This window comes from Phragmites australis, chromosome 2 (assembly GCF_958298935.1).
Source record: "Phragmites australis chromosome 2, lpPhrAust1.1, whole genome shotgun sequence".
In the NCBI taxonomy this organism is placed as follows: Eukaryota; Viridiplantae; Streptophyta; class Magnoliopsida; order Poales; family Poaceae; genus Phragmites; species Phragmites australis.
In genome coordinates this window covers 8636798-8658991 of record NC_084922.1, presented here as the reverse complement: position 1 = coordinate 8658991, position 22194 = coordinate 8636798, and the positions used below count along the sequence as shown (strand labels likewise).

The 22194-nt window shown below is 44.7% G+C and overlaps 2 protein-coding genes across 2 annotated transcripts; both read right to left on the bottom strand.

Moving 5' to 3' along the window:
• Window positions 1-539: 539 nt before the first annotated feature.
• Window positions 540-6479, bottom strand: LOC133898250 (pre-mRNA-splicing factor PRP46-like). Its single transcript, XM_062338869.1, has 8 exons — window positions 6225-6479; window positions 4898-5084; window positions 4661-4752; window positions 3393-3499; window positions 2062-2269; window positions 1657-1699; window positions 1181-1437; window positions 540-1078 (listed from the first exon to the last, which is right to left on the bottom strand). The coding sequence occupies exons 1-8, from the start codon at window positions 6383-6385 to the stop codon at window positions 667-669; spliced, it is 1467 nt and encodes a 488-aa protein (XP_062194853.1). The 5' UTR covers window positions 6386-6479; the 3' UTR covers window positions 540-666.
• An 11434-nt stretch (window positions 6480-17913) lies between these two features.
• Window positions 17914-21518, bottom strand: LOC133898243 (acyl transferase 9). The gene is made up of 2 exons (XM_062338857.1): window positions 21016-21518; window positions 17914-18953 (listed from the first exon to the last, which is right to left on the bottom strand). Exons 1-2 carry the CDS (start codon window positions 21439-21441, stop codon window positions 18126-18128), a joined length of 1254 nt encoding a protein of 417 aa, XP_062194841.1. The 5' UTR covers window positions 21442-21518; the 3' UTR covers window positions 17914-18125.
• Between the last annotated feature and the right edge of the window lie 676 nt (window positions 21519-22194).

The window sequence follows — 22194 nt, the reverse complement described above, 5'->3', positions numbered from 1 at the left end:
CAGTAAGGATTCTTTTTGACTAAAATGCATGAGGTCTTTAAACTTGTTTTGTAGTGTCATCTAGATCCTGTATGGGAATTGTTTGGTTGTTACATGAAGCTTTAAAACAAAATCTATTTTCATCTTTAAACTTGTTAAGTATGCCGGTTGAGATCAAATCTCCCTAATATGCATTTTAAGAGTTTGGTGTATTTTACTCATTATTTTTTATAGACGCACAAGATAATACTCAAAACTTAAAGCTACTTGTGTCTGCCTACTTTTTACTTCGTATCCTGTATGGGAATTGTTTGGTTGTTACATGAAGCTTTGAGTCGCAGACATAGACAAAGAGCAAAGCAGACTAGCACTAGCAGAGGGCATGATCTGTCACATTATCCTTACGGAGTCCAAAGCAGCACAAACAGCGGTATATTACCCTACACCTGCGGCGCCCATGGTAATGTGACGACTGGTATAAGGTCTTTCATCTTGTAGTCTCCTGCATGCATGATGCAAGCACGCCGGGCACCCAACCCGAGTTGACAAAAGATGCTCACTAGGCTAGGGGAGATAGATACTTATTAATCTTAACATAAAGGATACGCAGATTCAAAAATCACTCTCATTTACAAACATTTCTCTCGTGTTTTACAAACTGTGGGTAGCCAAGCTGGAGACCTCAGGCTAGTGGTCTTCATCCTCGCTATCGTCATCCTCCTCCTTGCCGAATTGTTGAGGTCTCCAAAACCTGGAGACCTCCTTGCCGGGCAGGGATACAGGAACTGAGGACTTCAGAAAGTCACGGTAGTGCAAGAAGATGCCTTCTGCAGAGCTCCCTGCCATGGAGATCTTGCACCCGTCCACAGCCATGGCTGACACTGTGCCTCGCCCTGCCGATTTTGCGGGCCAACCGCAGCTCAACGTGTTCAACAAGTTGCCAGTTCGTGTTTCCCAGACATGGACCTGGCCATCTGACGCAACTCCCGTCACCACCTTGTATGGATCCAAGTGAAGCAGCGTCACAGGGCCATCCGAATGCAGTTCCGCCACAGTGTTTAAGAGTTCTTGAGACTTGCGGATGTCCCACAGAAGAGATCTGTTCAACAAATGATGATGAGTAGTTGTTTAGGTTTCACGATTTCAACCAAAGCTAGAAGCATAAAGAAAACCATTGGTTACAAATATTTTGTGAGCGTACTTGTCATTCGTGCCGGTACATATTAACCATTCAGAAGGCAGCATCTCACAAGAAAGTATCCTATGGTTGCGGACTGCAAGAACAGAAGCCTTCTTCATTGTCCTCAAGTCAATCGCTGTCACTTCAGACCCAGCAGCGATGTAGCAAAGGGATCCATGGCATTTCATTGCAATTGGTGGACCACTTGAGTTAAGGTGAGTACTGCCTACACATGATGATGAGCCAGTGGAAGGAGCCACTGTGTCCCAAACTTTAACCTGAAAAAAAAATACCAACATGAAAAGCATATAACATGGCTCCTAAAGAAAAGGACTTAGCATCAGCATCAAACAACTGTCTGAGACAATAAATTCGCCTCTAATAAGATAAAGCAAGTGTGAATAGAACAGAAGAGATGGCCACTGACAAATTTAGGATTGAAGTCTACTTATCATTAGTGTCATCAGACCAATTATTTCCTCTGGATGTCCCATTACCTTTGAATCTTTGGAACAGCTCACCAACAGGGATGATTTATGCCTGAAGAGCAAAGAAAGGAAACAAGTTGTAAAACTGAATAATTGTTCTGATGGATCATGATTTTAAGATGTCATAGCATGGTGTGAGTGACATATGCTTAAGGCAACTACTTTGAGAAATAGAGAATCAAATTATGAGGAAATAATTACTTGCTACATTTTTTAGTCAACTAATATTCTAGTAAACAGCTCCACCATTTATGGCTAGCTTTACGAATAAACCAAAATTTTCAGATGCTAAGGTTCAATACAAAACTTCTTAAGTTAGAAAAGCTAGGAACAAAACACGGAAGTTTAGGACAAGAGCATAAAACGTTTGTAAGAGTATAGTCAGCTCCATTAAGATAGTGTTACAGTACATACCAAGCAACAGATAAAAATGACAGTGTTTTTTCATGCCCATGAAATGTTGATATTAGAGGGTGATTTTTCGCCCTCGTACTCATAGACCATAGACGAACGGTGCAATCTTCCCCTCCACTTGCAAGTACTTTAGATTCACCATCCACAAGCAATTTGTCAGCCAGAGCAGTGACAGGTCCTGAATGGCCCTTGTAACAGCGTGAGTGGCTACATAACAAATGTTAGATCACTCATAACATCAGTTTCTACGTCCAATGAACATAAACCTGACCTAAAAGGCATGTATATGCACTCAGATAGCACAAGTTAGACGAGGTTAAAACTTATAAAATCAAATAGAAAAGCTTGTGGCTTGATGCTATTGTATAGTTCCTCTCTTTTTCTCTGAGGCTGCCTTTGTTAAGGCTTTGTACAATGTTCTTTCTTTCTTTATATAATATAATCCCCTACTGTTTTCACTAAAAAAATAGAAAAGCTTGTGACCAGCCAATCGTGCAGGTCTGCATTCTTATCAGAGGCTACGAGAGAAAGCTTATAAAAATAGACTAAATGGAGACTTGGAAAGGAAGCAAAGGTTGGAAGCAGTATCCAATTTAATCTATGTGCAGTGGAATTTGGATATTACAAATGAATCTCAATAGAAAGAAAAAGGACTTTAAAGATATCCTTTCAAAACCATCGGCCATTGCAGCTGTGCTTTCATAACATACGCTACCCAAAATTCATGTTATTTTTAAATAAAAAGTGATGCTATGCCATCTCAATCTTTGGTTACATGAATATGGACACTATAATGCTTCCAAATAGTGTAATGCGCAGCATGGTGGAGCTAGAAGCAGCTAAACTTAATGGGAAGAGGCTAGAAGCACCTAGGCTGACCAGTAAGAGGCTAATCTTGGAAAGGAGTGACAAAAGATTCTGTAGCCTCGTGGGGAAGCACACGGAAGGCTCACAAGGCAGAGTGAGGGAGCACATCAGCACAACTTTGTAGGGCGATTACTGAAGCTGGCGTAGAGTAAAGGGCAAGAATAGCACAGGCAGTGGGTGCCTCATAATGCCGTAGGAAGAATAATAATAAGATCATCGTATTCGTATGCACCGGATGCCAGGAATAAAAAGGAAAACAACATGACAAGGTGGGGTGGGTGCAAATTAATCTCACTTAGTTTTAAGTTTTCTAACCAAAAGGGGAAAGCTTTCTTGTTGTGATCTGGTCATTCTGGGAGTACCCCCTCAAAGCACGTAAAAAGTTGCAGATATTCATCATCAAATGTTCATGTAATAGGCAAGAACAGCAGTATCAACAGGTACTGTAATGTCAATATGAGGTACCTTCCAACAAAAAAGGATTGTTCTATCTGTGCTTGAAGTGACTAAAGCCTTTTCATTTGTTTGTGTATCACTTCGACACAATGGGGTGTCAATCAGTGGAAATAATCTGCACGATTAACAAAATAATACTTCAGCCATTTCCTTACTTTAGACATTTCCAGCACTGCAACTTTCAGTAATTAAAGGGACGGATATAAGTAGCATTACATCATGCATCAGCACTGTGATTGTAGCGTAGACACATGGAGAAATTATGGAAATCAGGATTCAGGAAACATGAACAAGTACAAACATAACTGTAAGACAGTGATGTATTATTTGTGGCATAAGGAAAAGTTGCCAACAAGAAAAATTATGCTAGTTCGATTAATTAGTTAGTATGCAACTAATTTAGTTTACTCCCAGCTAAAAAATCTAGATTAAGAGAAAACAATGGCATTAGCACTGCAAACTGACAGAAAAACAAATCGAGAAATTCACAACCAGGCACTGAAACTGATATGACGTGATAGCTATTTGACTATCAAATGAAACCAATGATAAATTTCTATATGAATAGTCAGATGAAGGCTTTTTTTTCCAGGTAACAAGAAAAACGCTATAACATCGAAATATGGCATATGACACCCTAAAATGAGCAGCACGAGGACTTGATTGGCATCAACTAAGAACGTGAGAGCCATGGAATAACTCACTACAGTTCTGGAATATTGAGCTCAGTTCTAGATTTACATTTTATCAATATGTAACAGATATTCAGAAATAGTAGCTCTTGAATTATCTTAAATTCTTACTAGCTAAAAAAGGAGCATTGACAAACAGCATTTCTGAATCTCTAAAAGTATCATATGCATAATAAGTTTTATTCGATAACAAAGACTACATTGTAGTATTCATTTGATTTTATATTGTTACTTGTTTTCTTCGATAATGGAAACTGCATTGCAGTATCCATCTAAATTTATATTATTAAAAGCTACTCCATTGGCAGCGATGGTTCAAAAAGCTTGCCCAATGAAACAACTGCCAATCGATCCTAGTTTTCAGGTAATTCTACTAGAATGTAGCATGGAACTATGCTGTCATGATTATTATTTTGGGGATTATAGTCCCGATAGACAGGCGTAAACCCTTAATGCTCCTCACAGATTAAGAATGATTATGATTTACAAGAAAATGAGGAAAGAGCTGGCTGATCATTACATAAGATGGTCTGAATTTCCTACAGATATCTAACTAGAGCAATGGTTATTTGTTTTATGGTTACCTCATACAAGTGATCCGTGCACTATGAAACCTGTGGGTCTCCACCACTCCAGCTTGTGGCCCATCAACACTCAATTTTCTGGCTAACGGACCCTGCACAGAAGAAATTAAACATCATATGTTGGTTCTCTCAAAAGATAAGCTCTTGATACTAAGAAAATCTGCTACCTTCACTACAACTTAAGCAAAAGAGCAAACCAGCTCAATAAATGAAGAAATGGATCTTATTTTTACTCACCTGACCCGACCAGATGTAGTTCCTATCCATCATTAGATGGCTTGGTGCTGTTTCTGCAGGATTTAGGTAATAAATAGATGATAGGGGATCATCAAATTTCATTTGATGTACTTCAGTGTGCCTACGGATGTATAATTCTCTAAGCCCCAAAGCTTCACGAGGTACATGCTGAAACGGCCATTGATCCCTGAATGTTTAAGTATTAATATGAAAGAAGAAATAAGCAAGGAATCAGATGAATGTGTCATTTTCCACACTCAAAATGATCTATTTTGAGACCAAACACTCAGGTAACTTCTCGGACTTTTCAGAAAAGTATTGTCTTCACTCAAGTCATGGCAAGAAGTGAAGCTCATTGTAAAAGCATCAGCATGGACAAATAAGAATCAGTTAATGTGGCATTTGTCAACGTCAGCCACTATCAAAATTCATGTGTCTTAGCATAACAAAATTAATGTTCATAGGCAGGTAAAACAACTCCTCTACTCCATGGACAGAATTATTCGATCCATTTGAAGCTACCTAAATACTGCTGTCCAAGCTTAAACATTCTAATTTGGAAATATGAAAGGTAAAAATGCTGCTGTCGTTCTCTACTCTCATCATAATAAGGTTGAACAAAATAAAATCTACAGCTCAATAACCCAAAAAGGCAAAAAAAATATCACTAATCTAAAAAATGCAGCTATATGAATCACAAGCTCGAAGGTCAAAGCTCCATAATCTTAGCCATCAAGACACCAAATGGAACTGAAAGGTTTGTCTCTCTACAATCCATGAACAAGTGATCCACTCATCTGTAGGAAGCTTTAGAATACCAGCCAATCCAACATGGACCTATCAAGCACAAATCAGGGCAGGATAATATTGCTCTACTGTTACAACTTCCAAGTTAGTGGCTTCCTAGGCCGAGCTGCCATTAGAACAACTCCATATGTAATAAAAATAGCCCCTCAATTAACCAGACGAGCAAATTATAGCATAATAGGTTTATAATTATCCAATCCCAGCCAGTAGCTGCACACCTAATCTCACTGCAAGCACCGAAATTTTATCCCCATAAAAGCTTCAAATTCAAAGTCATGACACAACTAGTTAACAACTTAACATCGACCCCGAAAATTCACGAAACTCCGCCCAAGTTTCCACCTTTCACCATTCCCAAATCCCAGTCATCACTAAACCGAGCGATTGCAGAAAGGCGAACCGATTCGCTCCCTTAAATTTGCCCTAGACGAAGGCAAACGCATAACGAGAAGTCCCAACGCATAATAAATTCCGAATTCCTGATCATAAGATGGGAAGCGGTAGGGTCACGACTCACAACCTGAAGAGGCGGTACCAGACAGCGTCGCAGTAGGCGGCGGCGCGCAGGGGCCGGCAGGCCATGGCGAGGCTGGCGAAGTCGCGGGCGCCGAGGTAGCCGGCGCAGTTGGCCAGCACGTCGCCATCGAGGTCGACGAGCGCCCGCGCCGGCGGCGCCGACATCGCCACCGAGGAGAACCCTTGGGCTGCACAGCGCTGGCCACGGCGGCACGCCGAAGGGCCGCAGTGGCGTTTGTTTTGTTTGTTCTCCCCCAGTTTTTTTTCCCGGGGGAAAATAAGCTCCTATTATTGAGGTATTTTGTATTTATTTTTTTAATAGTAATGGTGGTTAATTATAAACAGTTGGGGAATGGCCCCTTTAGATGTTGGGTCGAAGATCTCTGTTACCACTGTTTACTAATAAAACTTACAATTATTGTGGATATCTCGTTACAGGAATTCTTTGGTAATCCAGGATTACCCTTCGTATACTCACGCCGCATGATCGATTCCAACAAACGGGATCGACGAAGCCAACAGTAGGCCTTCGGAGGCCAATTGAAGGCCTTCGCCTGGCGTTGTGAGGGAATCGATCAAAGGAATGGCAAAGGTGTCATCACAGGCAAGCCAAGGGGTTGCCAAAGGTGCCACCGAGCGTGGATATTTGGGAGCCAGATCAAAGAGAGGACCACTGTTAATGACTAAAGACAACTAAGGGCAAGGTTGTAAATAAGCCTTAGGATAGTACATAGTTACCGTTGAATATGCTGAGATTGTGGTAGTTAGATGGATAATATGGTAAATTGTAATGGGGAGTGGTTGAATCGGCCTATAAATAGGTAGTCATTGTAACTAATGGGACAGGTGACATGAATATCAATACACAGATCCCCACTTTGTATGTTTCCACCTAGCCTTTAGATACCCTCGGAGTTCTGAAGGCTTGCCACCTTACGCAAGTTTCCAACATAAAACATGTACATATGTTTTTACTTTCTTTTTTCTTTGATTAACATGGTAATTTGTAGGCCTCAAGAGCGAATGATGATACTTCTTTTGTTGTCCAATTACTAATATTATAGATGGAAGTGGTTGGTAATTTATAAACACGTATAGGAGCATTTTGCCTGATTAACAAAGATATACTCCATTACTAGAAAACCTCAAGCCAGAGACTAGCCAAATCCCTCTTGGAAGTGGGAGGAGATCGGAATGGACTTCATTACCGGATTGCTGAAGACCTCTCATGGATATGACTCAATTTAAGTCAGTGTGGACCAGTTGACTAAGTACGCTTATTTCTTTCCGGTCTAGACCACATATTTATTCAAGCAATATGCGGAGTTGTACTTTACTCGGATTGTTTACCTTCATGGGATTATGAAGAAGATTAAAACGGATCGAGGAACTCAGTTTACCTCACATTTCTAGAGGAGCCTTCATGAAGCCATAAGAACCGAGCTCTTCCATAGCATCGCCTACCACCCTCAAACAGATGGTCAAACCGAGATGGTGAATCAGGTTCTAGAAGATATATTGCGAGCTTGTGCTCTCACATATGGGAAGACGTGTGAAATTTGCTTGTCATTCGCCGAGTTCTCCTACAACAATAGTTATTAGTCGAGCATTGAAATATCGCCGTTTGAAGCTCTCTATGGCCGAAGATGTCGAACGCGGTTGAATTGATCTCAATCCAGCGAAAGGGCTTTTCTAGGCCCGAATTTGGTCAAAGATGCAGAAGAACATGTTCTGTCTATTCGCAAGTGTCTCCTCATGGCTCAGTCCTGACAGAACAGCTATGTGGACTGTCACCGATGAGAACTTGTGTTTGATATTGGTGACTTTGTCTATCTCAAGGTTTCTCCTCTCAAAGGAGTTCGACGCTTTCAAGTCAGAGGGAAGCTAGCACTCCGATATGTAGGGCCTTTCCAAATCATTACCCGGTGCGGAGAGATGGCCTATTAATTGGACTTATCACTGTCCCTCTCCGCTATCCACAACGTGTTTTATGTCTCGCAACTGAAGAAATGCATTCGTTCCAACCAAGGTCATTGAGATTGCAAATCAAGAATCGCAACCGAATCTCTCATATTGCGAGCGACCAATTCGAATCTTGGATGAAGCAGAATGCAAGACTCGATGACACTATTAAATTCATCAAAGTTCAATGGAGCAACCACACCGAGGATGAAGCAACTTGGGAGTGTGAGGATAAAATTCACTCCGAATATCTTGAACTTTTTTTAGAACTTGTAAATTTTATTGTAATTTTGTATAATTGGAGTATCTCACATGTCTATAATCATCACCATGTTGAATGAAAAGTTTGGTCCCAAAGTATTGTACTTAGAAACTATCCAACCGGGAGAACCATACTCCTGGCGGTCTGACTGTTGTTGGTATGCCGGTCTGACCGCTAAAGGCATTTAGAGTCCAAAACTCTCTGTATAGATTTTGGTCTAACCATCGTCCCTGCAGTCTAACCGAGCCGTGGTGTGATAGAGCCTAGCTGCAGCCTGATAGCCAGCTCATGTGAAGGCCTAATGACTGTCATTTCGTTTGGTCAAGGAATTTCGACAAAATACTTTTCCATTTGTGGGAGATTCCCTTACACTTCATCACCATCAACTTTTTCCTGAGTATACCAAATCTCGGGACGAGATTCTTTTTAGGGGGGGGGGGGGGGAGGTTTGTCACGTCCCAAAATACTAATCACGCGATTAAGCATTCATAATCATTATGGCATTATGTTTGTGTGTATTTGTTTGATAACTTGAGTTTAAACATGTTTAAAAATACTTTGGAGATAGTCTAGAGCTCCTTAGGGAAGCCATAAATACTTTGGAGAAGAGGAAGAATAGAAACATGGGGAAATTAGGAAATTTCAGCAAAAGACCCTTCTGGCGGTCTGACCGGGATTCCTCATGGTTTGACCACCAGGGGGCAACCAAGTGGGCTTGCAATGTGGGCTTCCCGTGGTCTGACCATCACAACGCAGAGGCACCACTTAAAGAAATCGGCCAACTCTCTCACACACTCTCTCACACTCTCACTCTCACTCACTCCTTCACCCACACCAAGAGAGAGGGAGAGAGCACCTTGACGTCCACAACGATCGAAGATCGATGGATGGAACTTCCTCAAACTCTCCAAAGGCTTCCTCGAGCTCATCCCCTTTACCCTCATCGTCGGTGAAGTTTCCACATGAGTTCATCCACCTCAAGCCCCTACACCTCCCCGAAGCCCGATCTTCAAATCGGAGCTTCCCCGAAGTGAACCCCTCTAATAGAAAGTTTCCCTACACTAAGGTGAGGCATCCCCCTACCAATTCTCCATCATTTCCAAACTCAATTTGATCCCCATGTCGTTTTATACCTAAGCTTAACCCTAGTCTAGGGCTTATCCATGAGGTATTTTGAGTTTAGCTCGATGAATATTGTCCATCACTTTAGAAACACTCCCCTAATCCTATAGAGCATTTTGGTACCCTACATGGTCAAAGATTTCGCCGGAGCCTTCGCTGACGGCCTCACAAAATGGCACCTATAGGGTCTTACGGTCAGATCACCACTAGGGCCGGTCTGACCGCATACTATCAATTTGACCGTCAGGTGCCAAAACCTTCTACAGGCCAACGGTCAGACCACTACCTCCACATCAGTCTGACCGCCAACCCTTCAAGGTTGTATGTACTTAGGTTACCTTGTCCGGGGTTTCAAACTTCGGAACCCTAACCATTTGGTTGTCTTTTGCAAATGTTTCCAAAACACGACACTCTATTAATTATCAAGCATGCATCATATGCACACTTTTCCATCATTTGATTATTTTTGCAATGCATTCTTGATCCGTTTAGAGAGCATTACACCGACGGTCCAAACGAGTAAAGGTGTCGTCGAGCTACCTGAGTTCTATGAGTGTTGTGCAGGCAGTATCAGGCAATATCAGGCAATCGCCAGAGCAGCAAGGTAAGCATTTAAGCATACGCAACCTACTACTTTGGATCTTGTATTGTATAACTTGATAAATTATACTTCATATATGTTTGCATGAATAGTGGGTCCATTATCGTGTTTTGGTGGGTAGAACCTATGTTAATAAATTGCATTACCTTTACATTGAGTTGTTGATTATCCATATTCTTGTAACCTTGAGAACATTATTGATGTCTAACTTGAGAGTTATTCGAAATGCTTATGAATGCATAGGTCTCCGGTAGAAGTCGAGAGATGACGCCACCATTGTTCGCGAGTTTGGGGCCTACTTGTTGTTTAAGCACCGTCTATTGTTACAGTTGGCTCTAGCACTTTATGTATTAACCGCATGTTGATCTAATTGTAAGATAAGATGAATACCTCTGCAGTTGTGATTATTTGGGCTTGCACATCGATTGTGTGAGTGGGCAGGCTTGTGTAGACACTTGTGGTTGCTCTGGGAGTAAACCTAAGTAGGCTCCGCACTGAGAGATATCAGATTCCAATGGTTGAGACTAATTGGGAAAAGTTAGCACGAGCACCCCTCGAATGGGCCTATATGGTCACGCAAGCTGTATGGTCATAGAGTCATGTAGGTAAAGTTGTACCTCCTATAGGATGTAAGAACAATTCAAATTACTGCGCTGTCGATCATGTGCATGCTTCTATCCATTTGCAGTAGTCATAGAGTTACGAATGTGGGATGTATGGTATGGTTAGATAAGATGGGTTTGAGATGGTTCGTTTTATAGTTATGTTCATGAGATGTTTCCATTTATGTTTATATGCAAGTCAATGGTTAAATAGTAGAAAGGTATATGTGGTTAAGTTTAGGTGCTCACACATAGGTATTAAGATTGCTTGCGTATGCAAATTTACTTAACATTGTGGCCCACTCCTTGCTAATGGCTCAATGCATAATCATTATAGTCGAGCTATTATATGTACCCATTATAGATTAAGTCTTACGAGTACCTTTGTACTCACGCTGCTCTTTCAAGTTCTACCAGTAAGGAGAAGCTCGTGTTTGGCTATTTTACGCCTGCCGATGTAGGTGACGAGAATGAGTACTACAAACTACTCATGTGGTGAGGTTTTTAGGCGGAGCCTAAGGGTATATGGCTTCACCTAGATTTTATTGGTTCATAGATGTTAATCTTCCGCTACATAGTTTCTAGTTTTGGTTAGGAGGTGAACTGTTCTTTATCCTTCTAGCTTCCTTTTGTTGTAAATTGTGTAAATAGTTAATGCTTCTAAACATGTAATATAATTTAATTATACACTCTTTCTTAAGCTTTTGTTGTGATGTTATATATTGGAAATGCATCTGTTCTGATCTTAGGCATAAAACACGTGTCAGGACTACCAGAATTAGCTTCTGGTTCATTGTTGAGGATGTGATTATATTAATGATCATTCTTGATGATTAATTAGAATATATTTTGAACAATTGCTCACAATATACAGAAGCAATACACTCACATTCAATTTAATAGATTATTAGAGAGTACGAGAATTAAAAGATTGAGTAACTAAATGACATATTATAGCATAACGCAACCGCTATATTCACTTGCTTTCACCGACGATGAAGATGACCACTAGCTGTGTCTCAAGGTAGCACAACCTGGACAAGCGCACACTTAGCACAACCACAACACACAGAAACAAATAAATACTTCCTACACTCGAAGATCCTGCGAACACAACATCTAAATTTTATGGGGGAACATCTACCACTATGCTTAAACAACGATGAGTGCGTCGAGTGAGAATCCCGTCTAATGAGGTCGAAGACCAAAAGGGCAAAAGCACTGCACAGGTTAACTCTCGACAAAAGATGCCACTGATTCAACGATTACTCCTAATCTGCTCAACTGAAAAAGTAGAAGATCAACACCATCAGAAAGATAACGACAAGACCTACCACTTTTGTTTTCACCAAAATCTCAAATCCAACAACAATTAAGCCTCAACAAATTAAATCGTTGCATGCTAAATTGATTATTGAAACACTAAACTGACGACAGAATCGATCGTCCTCGTGCACATCTACAAAATTCTAAGGACCGCGAAGAGGTCACCTTTAGAGCGAGATCGTGAAACAACAACAAAATCCGACGGGTTCGCGGAAATTCCCCTTCTTCCTTCTTCTTTATCTTTCCTCACTTCCTCTTCTTCCTTCTTTCTCTTCTTCTTTTCTTCCTTTCTCTTTCACCTTCCTAGCCGACCGGGCCTTCCCCCACAACCCCACTCTTAAGCCCCCTGCTTCCCACCTGCACCACCGGCCTGCGGCACTTCGAGAGGCGACCGATGGTGGGGTAGCACAGCGGAAGGCCGTCGGTGCAGCAGCGAGCTAGGACATGACAGCTAAGCGCAACAGCAGCCGAGGTGGCGGGAGGAGGAGTCAGCGTCCAGGAGGCAACGGTGGTTGGAGGCGGCTGAGGCCGACAGCGGTAGAGGCAGCTCGGACGACGGCAGCTAGGGCTGGGGACAGGCGGATGGGGGCTCATGCAAAGCAGCAAAGTGAAGGTGGGATCGTGTGGGAGCTGATCCCCCTACCTTATCTTTTTTTCCTTTTTTATTTTATCCAATGGTCTAAACCCATTAGGCTCGCCACGGACTCACCGAGTGCCCAAACGCGTTGTTAGATAGCAAAACAGAATTGTCTCGCAGAGATCTACGCATCCACGGTCCCCGATCGTCCAACCGAGCAATGTTTTAAAATGTCACATTATTGTGTATTTATTTTTCAGGTATTACAAAACCCTAATATCAAGAAAGGCCTACCGAGAGTTTTAATATGGCAGCTTGTCTAGCTAAAAAGGATAGTTGTTACCTTTGACAAGTATCGCGCAATATTCACACGAAGGCTAAAGTAACAGTTGATCAAAAAGAAGATCTGATTGAAGATGGTTTTTCTCTTATCCCTTCTCCAAACCTTCTGAATCTCAAGAACAAAATTCCCTTTAAGTGGGATAGATTTGTAACACCCTGCGTTTTAGTATTTAGAAAATAGTGAAAATCCACTCCTTTTTAAAAAAATTATAATTATTAAACCAACATAAAATCATATATATATATATATATATTCAAATATATTATTTTAGCTGGTATTCCAAAGAGCACCAAATTAAATTCTAAATCAATCCTTGTAATAAATTGAGCAGATGTATTTTAGTTTAATTAATTTTATGGTTCTTTGAGTGGAGATTTGAATCTAAGTTTTATATTCATTTCAGCTTAATTTCAATCAACTTCAAATCTTTTGAATTTTGGGAAGAATCTCAAAACCATACTGACTTTTGGAGGGGGTTTTGCAACAAAACAACTTCTGGAGGAATCTTAAAATCACACCGACTTTTGAAAGGATTTTTGCATTTTTTTTTCCCTATCCAATTACTAATATAATAGATAAATCGTCGCGGCTACCTATTTGTTTATCTTGGGATAAGAGATTATATCAAGGTTGCAGTCTCGACAACACACAAGAATTCGAGATATTTGAAAATGATTCACCTGGAATTTGAAAAACAATAGTTCAGTTTAATAATTCACCAGATATTTAAATATAATTCACAAAGAAAGGTGTACAACTCTACATATGCATTTTGGCGGTGTATGACGGTATTTTGCCGTGTATATTCGCGATTCCCCATATACATATGCATGCATTAAAAAAAAAGGGGCAACCGGGCCTAATTCTTTTCAGCCGAGCTGGCCCGGGCTCCCTCTCCACCCGCACCAGGCCGGCCCGGCCCACTCCCCTCCTCCTCATCCCTTGCGCTGAGCAACCCTAGGGGAGGGGCGTCGGCCCCTGTGTGTCTTCTCCTCCCCTCCCTCTCTTTCTCCGCCACCGTCGCTTTCCTCGGGCGTCGTCTCCTCGTGCTCGCCGGCTCGGCTGCACCCGCGCCCGAGCCGCTCCCCCTCTCACCTCTCTCTGCCCCTAGGCCGGCATTCCTGAACGCGTGCCTCGGCCGTTCCACACCCGAGCTGCGCTACCGCCGCTCCCGAGCCGCACTCGCCTTCTCCGGTGCGCATCTCCCTTATTTCTTCCTCGTGCTTATCCCCTCCCCATCCTTATCTCTTCCCTTTCCAATCCCAACTACCTGTCCGTGATCTCCGCGTGGGAAACTCCTCCTGCCGCCGGCTATAAAAGCATAGGGGTGCCCGTGGAGGAGGAGGCCGTATCTGGGGGAGAGAGAGAGAGAGAGAGGAGAAGAAAGAGAGAGAGGGAGAAAGCTCGCCGTCTTGATCTTTGCTTGGTCGTCGCCTTTTTACTTGCCGGAGTGCCATGGCTATCCTCGCCTCGTGTGCCGGTGAGTCTCTGCCATATCCGCACCTTCCCCTCCTTCTATTCGCTACAGGGCCGCCGGTCGGCATTCACGCCGCGTCGTGCGATGAGTAGGTGGCCGGCCAGCGCTTCGGCGCCGTGCCCGTGCAAGCAGATGGCCGGCTGGCCTTCGGACCGTGTCCGTGCGAGAGCAGGTGGTGTCGGCCAGGCTTTGTGCTCGTGTCCATGCTGAGCAGATGGTCACCGACTTCGTGTCGTGCGTGCCGACCGGCCTTTGGGCCGTGCTCGTGCTATACAGGTGGTTGCCGACTGTGTGTCATGGCTGTAGGGTGGTGTGCCGTGCCGTGGTTCATTCTGGCCGGATCTTCTTTTGCTCTGTGATGGTTTTGCGGCTGCGCGTACCTCCGCGCCGCGCGAGCGTGTTGAATTCGTTTCGACCTTGTGCCGTGGCCGCGTGGGTACTAATCCCTGGTCGGGTTTTGCCGTTACGGATCAGTGATGTCCGGAGGTGTTTAGCCGGCCAATGACTCATTGCCGCGTCCGTGCGTGTGGTGCTGTTGTGGTGGCCGTGTGTTTGTCCGATTGTTTTGCGGGGCCGTGGGGATTTTGGGTCGACAATGCTTGTTGTGATAGCCCTATAGTGTTGTGCTTTTTTACTGATGGACAATGGATGTTTTGGTGATTTAGGTGGCCAGTTGATGTTCTGGTAATGATGGAGGCCGGCTTTGTTCTGGTGATAGTGTTGATTCGACTGGTACTTTTGGTGTGGTGGCCAACTGTATTCGATTTTTGGTGATGATGGAGTTGTGTTGTGGTGGCCGATTGGAGTTGTGGTGATGCTTTGTGGTGGTCGGCAAGGAGCCAGTGGGCCGCCGACGAGCCGACCGGGAGCCTGGGAGCCACCGGGCATCTTGTGCTGGAAGCCGTGATGTGGGGATGGTCTGGTGGTGTTTGTGATGAAGCCTGACCACGTAGTCCTTTCTTTGTGTTCCTGGTCGATGATGTATTGGAGGCCCTCTGCTGTTTTATTCGGAAACTGAGGCTAGCTATTGGCTGGCGCTGCGCTCGTTGTGGTGCTGTTGACTGGCTGGCCAATGATGTTACCGTGCCTTTGTTGCCGGTGCTGCACATACATGTCTGCTAGCTTGTTGTTGCTGTCCTCCTGATGCCGAGTAGGGAGGGCTGCCTGTTCTTAAGAGCTATACTTCTTGATAGTATTATCTGTTTTGTGTGGTGGCTTGATGGGCGCCATGGGTATATAGGATGTGTCATTGATTACTTGTGTTGGCTAAGTGCTAGCTGATGATGTCTAGTGTAGTCTGGTCCATCTATTTAGTTGATGAATGGATTACACAGGCTGCAGCTTGTCCTTTGCCCCCCCCCCCCCTGATTAGATCTATGGCTGATCCTTTTTTTTCCTGTCTTTTAGGAATTGAAGGTTCGCCATATGTGCTGTTGGTAGTAAAGATATATTAGGCTTCTTTGAAGGCCTATGTGTTGCTGTTGGCCTTTGAATGCATATGGGTTTATCTTGTTCACCTGATGATTGTCGTGATGTTGGTAGAATGATACCTAGTGCTGGTAGGCTTGCCTTTGTGACTAGGCCGGTGACCGTTTTGCCGGTTGTTTGCTATCTCGGATGGTTAGAGTGGAGCTGATTTGAGCACTGTTGCCCTGTTACCGTCTATTCGGCACTTTCTCGAAACTGAGTATAGGTGCTGCGTTACTTGCTCTTTGTTTTGGCTGATGATCTGTTGGTGGTTGGGAAGGCCATCTGTAACTTCATAACCTTCTCCCATTGTTATCCTCTTCCTGATACCTTTATGATAGCTGATCCCAAAGGTCCCTTGTGTTAGCTGATGGGAGTGGGATAAGTTACTTTTGTGGTTCTTTACCATTCGCTGGACATCCTGCGATGTTCTGCTACTATCACTAGTTTGGCTGAGCTGTTGCCGATTACGTGCTTTATCTGGTGATGACTACCTCACGTTGAGTTGTGATGACAACGTGGCTTGACCATGGTCTTGCCCTTGTTATCACCCTATTTTGCTTTGTGGCCTTTTGCCTTGCGGCTTACTGTTGGATCTTTTCTACTGTCCGTCCGGCGATCACCCTTTTTGCCTGTGTAGCAGAGTTGTCGTAGGATGTTATCGAGTTCAGATGTCGTAGATAGGAGTCTAGAAGTATTGGTCAGTTCGCATGGCTCCCGTTAGGTTGGAGCTGGCAAACTGTTAGGCATCTAGACTCTCTCTCCCACTGTTCTCGTGTAGTACCTGAGGTTACGGCCGATGATGAGGGGCTACAGTTTCTGATGCCTGTGTGGCCGATGATGATCTGGGATGTATAAACAGTCCATTAAAGCTCATGCCAGACTGTTTGTCCCGCTTCTTTTACTACTTTTATTTCTGACGCTTACTTGGCTTTGTCTGTGATGTATGTGACTATAGCCTTGCAGACTCGGAGAGACCTGAGTACGACGACCAGCAGCACAGCGTAATCGGCGGTAGCCCGAGAGACTGGTGTAATTAACCGGAGACTTCACGAGGCCACGAGGACCAGGAGGACACAGTCGCAAGAAGTAGTTAGATAGCATGTGCGTTGTACTCGTGTGTGTAACATTATATTCATGAGACTGTACTTTATGAATTCGAGATTAAATAAATAAAGTTACGTGTTTCAATTACAATTGTCTCTTGTTCTTCGTATACAATAGTATATTGGCACGCCCGCGAAACATATACAATGATACAATACAACAATTCGAGATACCAAGCGCAGTTGTTTCGGATCCGTGAAACAGGCAGCGTATTTTTCATTCCCGGTAGACGACTACGAAGATCGCACATCACAAAACAATATGGGAATATATTGCTTCACAAAGATCACCAACAAGATTGATGTGTTTCCCATATATCTATCATAAAACTATACTGATTGGTTTGCGCCACATTGTTGCTGATGTGTAACATTGGAAACGCAAAAGGATCTGAGCAGCGCCCAAGTGGCTAGCGATGCTGGAGTCCACGCATCACGCCCAAGTTCAATCCTCGGGTTCAAATCTGGTAGTATGTCTCACCTTTCTCCGGGATTTAACCCATAGAGAAATACATGTGTATGTAAACGTATTCGGTGCCACGAATACATGTCATATGAGTGCATTCGGTGGCACACGCACAAGCGTGTGCCTATGCTGCTTCTGTGCCTATGCTACTTGAATATGCTTATATGCATGCATGTAATCTAGTTTAGACCTATCCTGCGAGCCTGTATGTATGTTACTCTTAAAATGAAAATACATTGGTCAAGCCCTCTTGATGGCATTATACTATATAAAAATATTTCAAGACATTCAAATCTTCTCTATTGTGTTCCATGAATTTACCTAGATACAGACGACGTTCTCACCGTCCCTCAATGTGTACATGTAGTAAAAGGCCTTCAAATAATCAAATGAACATTACACCCTTTTATTGTCTCAAATGAAATGATACAAAAAGATTAAATTTGCTGTCTAAAAGTAGTGTTAACCAATATAAAAGAGCCAAATAAATACAAACAAAAGTACACAGCAACAGCATTAACCAAACAGAAGCAGCTTTGTGTCACCATTCATCTCCCTGCAGTCAGGTTTTCCAGCTTCAGCTATAAAAGATGTTCAGGGCAGATCTTCCTTCATGCCGCGGACGAACTCCTCGGAGTGCTCCTTGATGACGCAGCTGGCGAGCATCCGCGTGCCGTCGAGCGGCAGCGGCGCCTTGAGGATGACGACGGAGGCGATGAAGTCGTTGTTCACCAGCGGGCCGGCGAACACGGGTGGGCCGAAGCCGTAGTCCACCTCCGAGAACCCGAGCTTGCTCCAGTCCGAGACGTAGATGGACTCGTAGTTGAAGGTCATCTGGAACGGGTCCTTGTCCGTCTCCTCCTTGGCGAACTGGAAGAACTCCACAGCCATCCTGTCCTTGGCCTGACGGATCATGTCCACGACCTCCATGATCGACGAGCCGAGCACCTTCTCTGCCAGTGCCGACATCTTCACCGGGAAGATGGAGTTGCCGTAGTAGCCCCTGTCCAGCTTGAGCAGGTGCCGGACGCTGGCGAAGAAGCAGAGCTTGACCTCGGCCTCGGGCTCCAGGTTCAGCGCCCGGGTGCGGCACTGCCAGAGCTTCGCCGTCAGCACGTCGAAGCCGGAGCAGAACTTGCCGCTGTGCGCCTTGTACTGCTTCTTGAGGTCGTCGATGTAGCTCGTCGGGAAGTCGAGGACGATGTAGTCCAGCGCCAGCACGGGGAGCTCCGGGAGAGGGCCGGGCTTGATCTTCGGGTTGGGGAACTTCTCCCGGTCCCAGACAGGCTTCACCTTCGGCTCCGGGAACCCCCGCGCCATGTCGCCGACGGCATTGATGAACTGCGCTGCGCCCATGCCGTCGGCAGACGCGTGGTTGAACCGGAGGCCCATTACGAACCCGCCGCAGGTGAACTTCGTGATCTGAGACCATGGAAGTATATGCGATTCAGCACTGAATTTTGAGTCAGGCACTGCCATTCTAGTAAGATTTTTTTGCTTGGAACCTCAGCAAACGGAGGGATTTCCCCGTCTGCTGTAAAACGTAAATTCAAAGTTGCTGCTTGACATTCCATTAAAAAAATGCTGTTTCACATATACCCTCCATTGGTTTGATTAAACATACTATTCTTCAAATGCTCCCTTAATTCCTATAGGCTGTCTTTTTTTTAAAAAAAGATGGTTTTTCAAATCTCAATAATGAACTTTCAGTTTTCATACAGACTAGAGTCGCATGGGTGATGAGGATGCTGCATGAGGAAAATGCCAGGGCGCACCGAGAAGATATGCCAATTTTGAACATCAATATCATGCAGTGGCAAGCACTTGAGAAAGATGCTGATCAATGCACCATGCAACTCCAACTAAAACACTAAAAAGCACTTGAGAAAGATGCTCATGAGCGGCCCACGCTCCATACGCTTCCTCTCCAACTACCCAGCTTCCTGTCGGTGAACGAAAGCAGCTAAAAGCAGGAGAAAAAGGCAAAGCCTTAGCTTAAAAGCAATACACGTACTACTACTACTACACCGTTAGTAGGAGTATCTGGCAAGGACAACAACTACGGGCACATGTGACGAATCCACCCGCTTGCAGCTTGTTTGCCTCATCACGGTTGGTTTCCGAAACTGATGATTCTGATGAAATCACTAGCCAACGACACTAGGCGATGATACATCTTTCTCGCAGTCTCATCACCATATTAGAACAGTCAGATGATCGAAATCAATCACGAAATGTACAGCAAGTGTCAAGATCACTGTTACCGGGGTAATTGGAACATCGTAATCAGTTCAGTACGGTCTCTAACGGGGGCTCCGGTCTCAATTCGCGATATCGCTTTCGTCGACGCTACTGCTGGCCTACCTAACCAGGCCACAACATGATGGTAAGGTGACAGCAGGCCCGCACAAGCCTGGAGCCGAAGCAAAGCCGTGACACACTGCCACCACTGCCCCAAGGAAGGAACAGAGCAAAAGGAGGGGAGCCTTTTGCATGTCGCAACAGAACAAGGCCAGTGACGCGGTGGCTTTTGTCCGGGAATCGTCTTTGTTCGGCAGCAGCAGCCGCATGCCTGCCTAACATTGTAGTATTCTAGTGCTCGTGGCGTCAAAGGTAGCAGGAGGACTAGCAGCAGCCCCGTCTCTCTGGCGCGGTGAGACAGAGAGATTTGCCGGCCGTTTCGCGGTGCTCTTGGCCTGAAACCGTCGTCGCCCACAACGCCGAAACTCGCACGCGCACGGACGGATCCAGACATGCAATGCCCTGCTGATGAACCTCACCAGCGCATCCAAGAACAGAGGAATTTCCCTATGGATTCCAAGGGATTTTCCTTTGTATGTGATAGTGATACGAAGCAAGGATTTAAATTAGGCACGTCGGTCTAGCACTCTGACTCCAGGTAGCCGTTAATTGCTCCATGAGTTTTATTACCCATACTAATTATCTTTCTAGAGCGAAAAAATTGAAAATGCGATAGAGCCCACATGGCAGCCTCCTTAACGAGCAAGGTCGGGTCAACCTCCCCGGCAGCTCAACCTCGACCATCTCCAACCATATTTTTTTTATTTCGTTTTTTTTATTTCTTTTCATGTTCTTATTTTTTATTTTCTCTTATCTTTAAGAGTTTTATTTTGAATAGATTTATAAAGGAAAAAGAAAGTCCTTCGTGACAAAAACCGTAAAGAAAAAATATTGAAACGCTGAAAAAACGTAAAGAAAAACTGTTAAAACACTAAAAAACGAAAATCTCTTCAGATTCTAAGCCTAACGAAAAAGATTAGAGATGGTCTAATCTACCTTCCCTTGCGTGACAAAAAAAAAGTAAAGAAAAAGAAGAAGAAGAAGCGAGAAGCTTCCCACTTGGACGCCGCTTCCCAGCTTTTGACTTCTCACCTCGGCCCTGGTCGCCTTAGATCTACCCCGCGCGCGCGCCCGGATCTAACTAATCGATCGAAACCAGCAACACTTGCACGAAAAAATTTACCTGCATCATCATGATGGTGTTGTGGGGCTCGACGCCCCACCGGTCGTCGCTGGGGTAGGGGACGAGGTCCTCCTTGGGCAGCAGCAGCGGCCGCTCCAGGAACCGCACGTCCTCCAGGCTGCAGTCCGCCTCCGCCTCCGCGAAGTAGACCCCGTCAGCGGTGCAACGGATGGCGGGCGCCCCGGCGTCGGTCCCCTCCACGATGCGCCCCGCCAGAGGGTAGAAGAACGCCAGCGCCTTCGCCAACGCGTCGCGGATGACGCCGGGGGCCGCGTCGGCGCCCGACCGGAAGATGTGCATCGACTCCACCAGGCCCCGGTGGGTCGGGTACCGGTCCACCCACGCCAGCGGCAGCGTCTCGTCGGGGGTCGCCGACGCCGGCTTCACCGCGCCCTCCGAGATCCGAGTCACCTTGAAGCTCGCCATGGCCACCTCCTCCTCCTCCTCTGCTCTGCCTCTCGGGTTTGTGCTAGGAGTTCGGAGTCTTCTTTGAGCTTGAGGCTTGAGCTGGTCTTAAATGGCGCTGCCAGAGTTGCAGCGCTTGGGTGCCTGCCACTGGCACGTGGGGCCCACGTGGAGCGCGTTGAATTTCGTTGCGAGTTCGTTGGCTGCGACGGCCGAGATCGGCCGCCGGATGTATGTTTGACGTACAGATGCCACTTGCCGTTCAGGCCGGCGCACGTGAAGGATGTGATCATCACTAGGACTATAATCTCGATGTGGTTTTTGTAATTCCTTAACTAATAGAGCTAGGTAGTACTTATATTAGGCTTCTGAAAAAGTATTACAGATGGATTAGCTCTCACGCCGCTAAAATAACAAACGCATTTTGAGCATATTACAGATGGATTTGAAACGGAAATCCAAATGAAAATAATCAAGCAAGGAAATCTACTTAATCAAACTGGTCTACTCAGGGACTAAAACTGATTAATAGGGGCAACAGACCTATAGATAACAGGAGACGTGCTCGGCCTCGGATGCAGTGAACGCGTGGAATTCGTCCTCCAGCTTGCATGCGGCGCCTCAGCGTGGTCATCCTTGCCGGAGGTGTTGCTAGTGTTACGCTAAGACCATGTCAAGGGTTTCTTTTGAAAACGAAAATTTTATTGTGAAAGATTTTCGTTTTTTTAAGTATTTTAACAGTTTTCTTTTATGGTTTTTATTACGAAGTAATTT

Excerpts from the sequence above, each read along its gene's own strand:
- LOC133898250 (XM_062338869.1), bottom strand. The coding sequence starts at position 6,385 with ATGTCGGCGCCGCCGGCGCGGGCGCTCGTCGACCTCGATGGCGACGTG. Across the intron at positions 5,085-6,224 it reads GTCTGGTACCGCCTCTTCAG|GGATCAATGGCCGTTTCAGC; the intron begins GTTGTGAGTCGT and ends TTAAACATTCAG. Across the intron at positions 1,438-1,656 it reads GCTGTTCCAAAGATTCAAAG|GTTAAAGTTTGGGACACAGT; the intron begins GTAATGGGACAT and ends TTTTTTTTTCAG.
- LOC133898243 (XM_062338857.1), bottom strand. The coding sequence starts at position 21,441 with ATGGCGAGCTTCAAGGTGACTCGGATCTCGGAGGGCGCGGTGAAGCCG. Across the intron at positions 18,954-21,015 it reads ACACCATCATGATGATGCAG|ATCACGAAGTTCACCTGCGG; the intron begins GTAAATTTTTTC and ends CCATGGTCTCAG.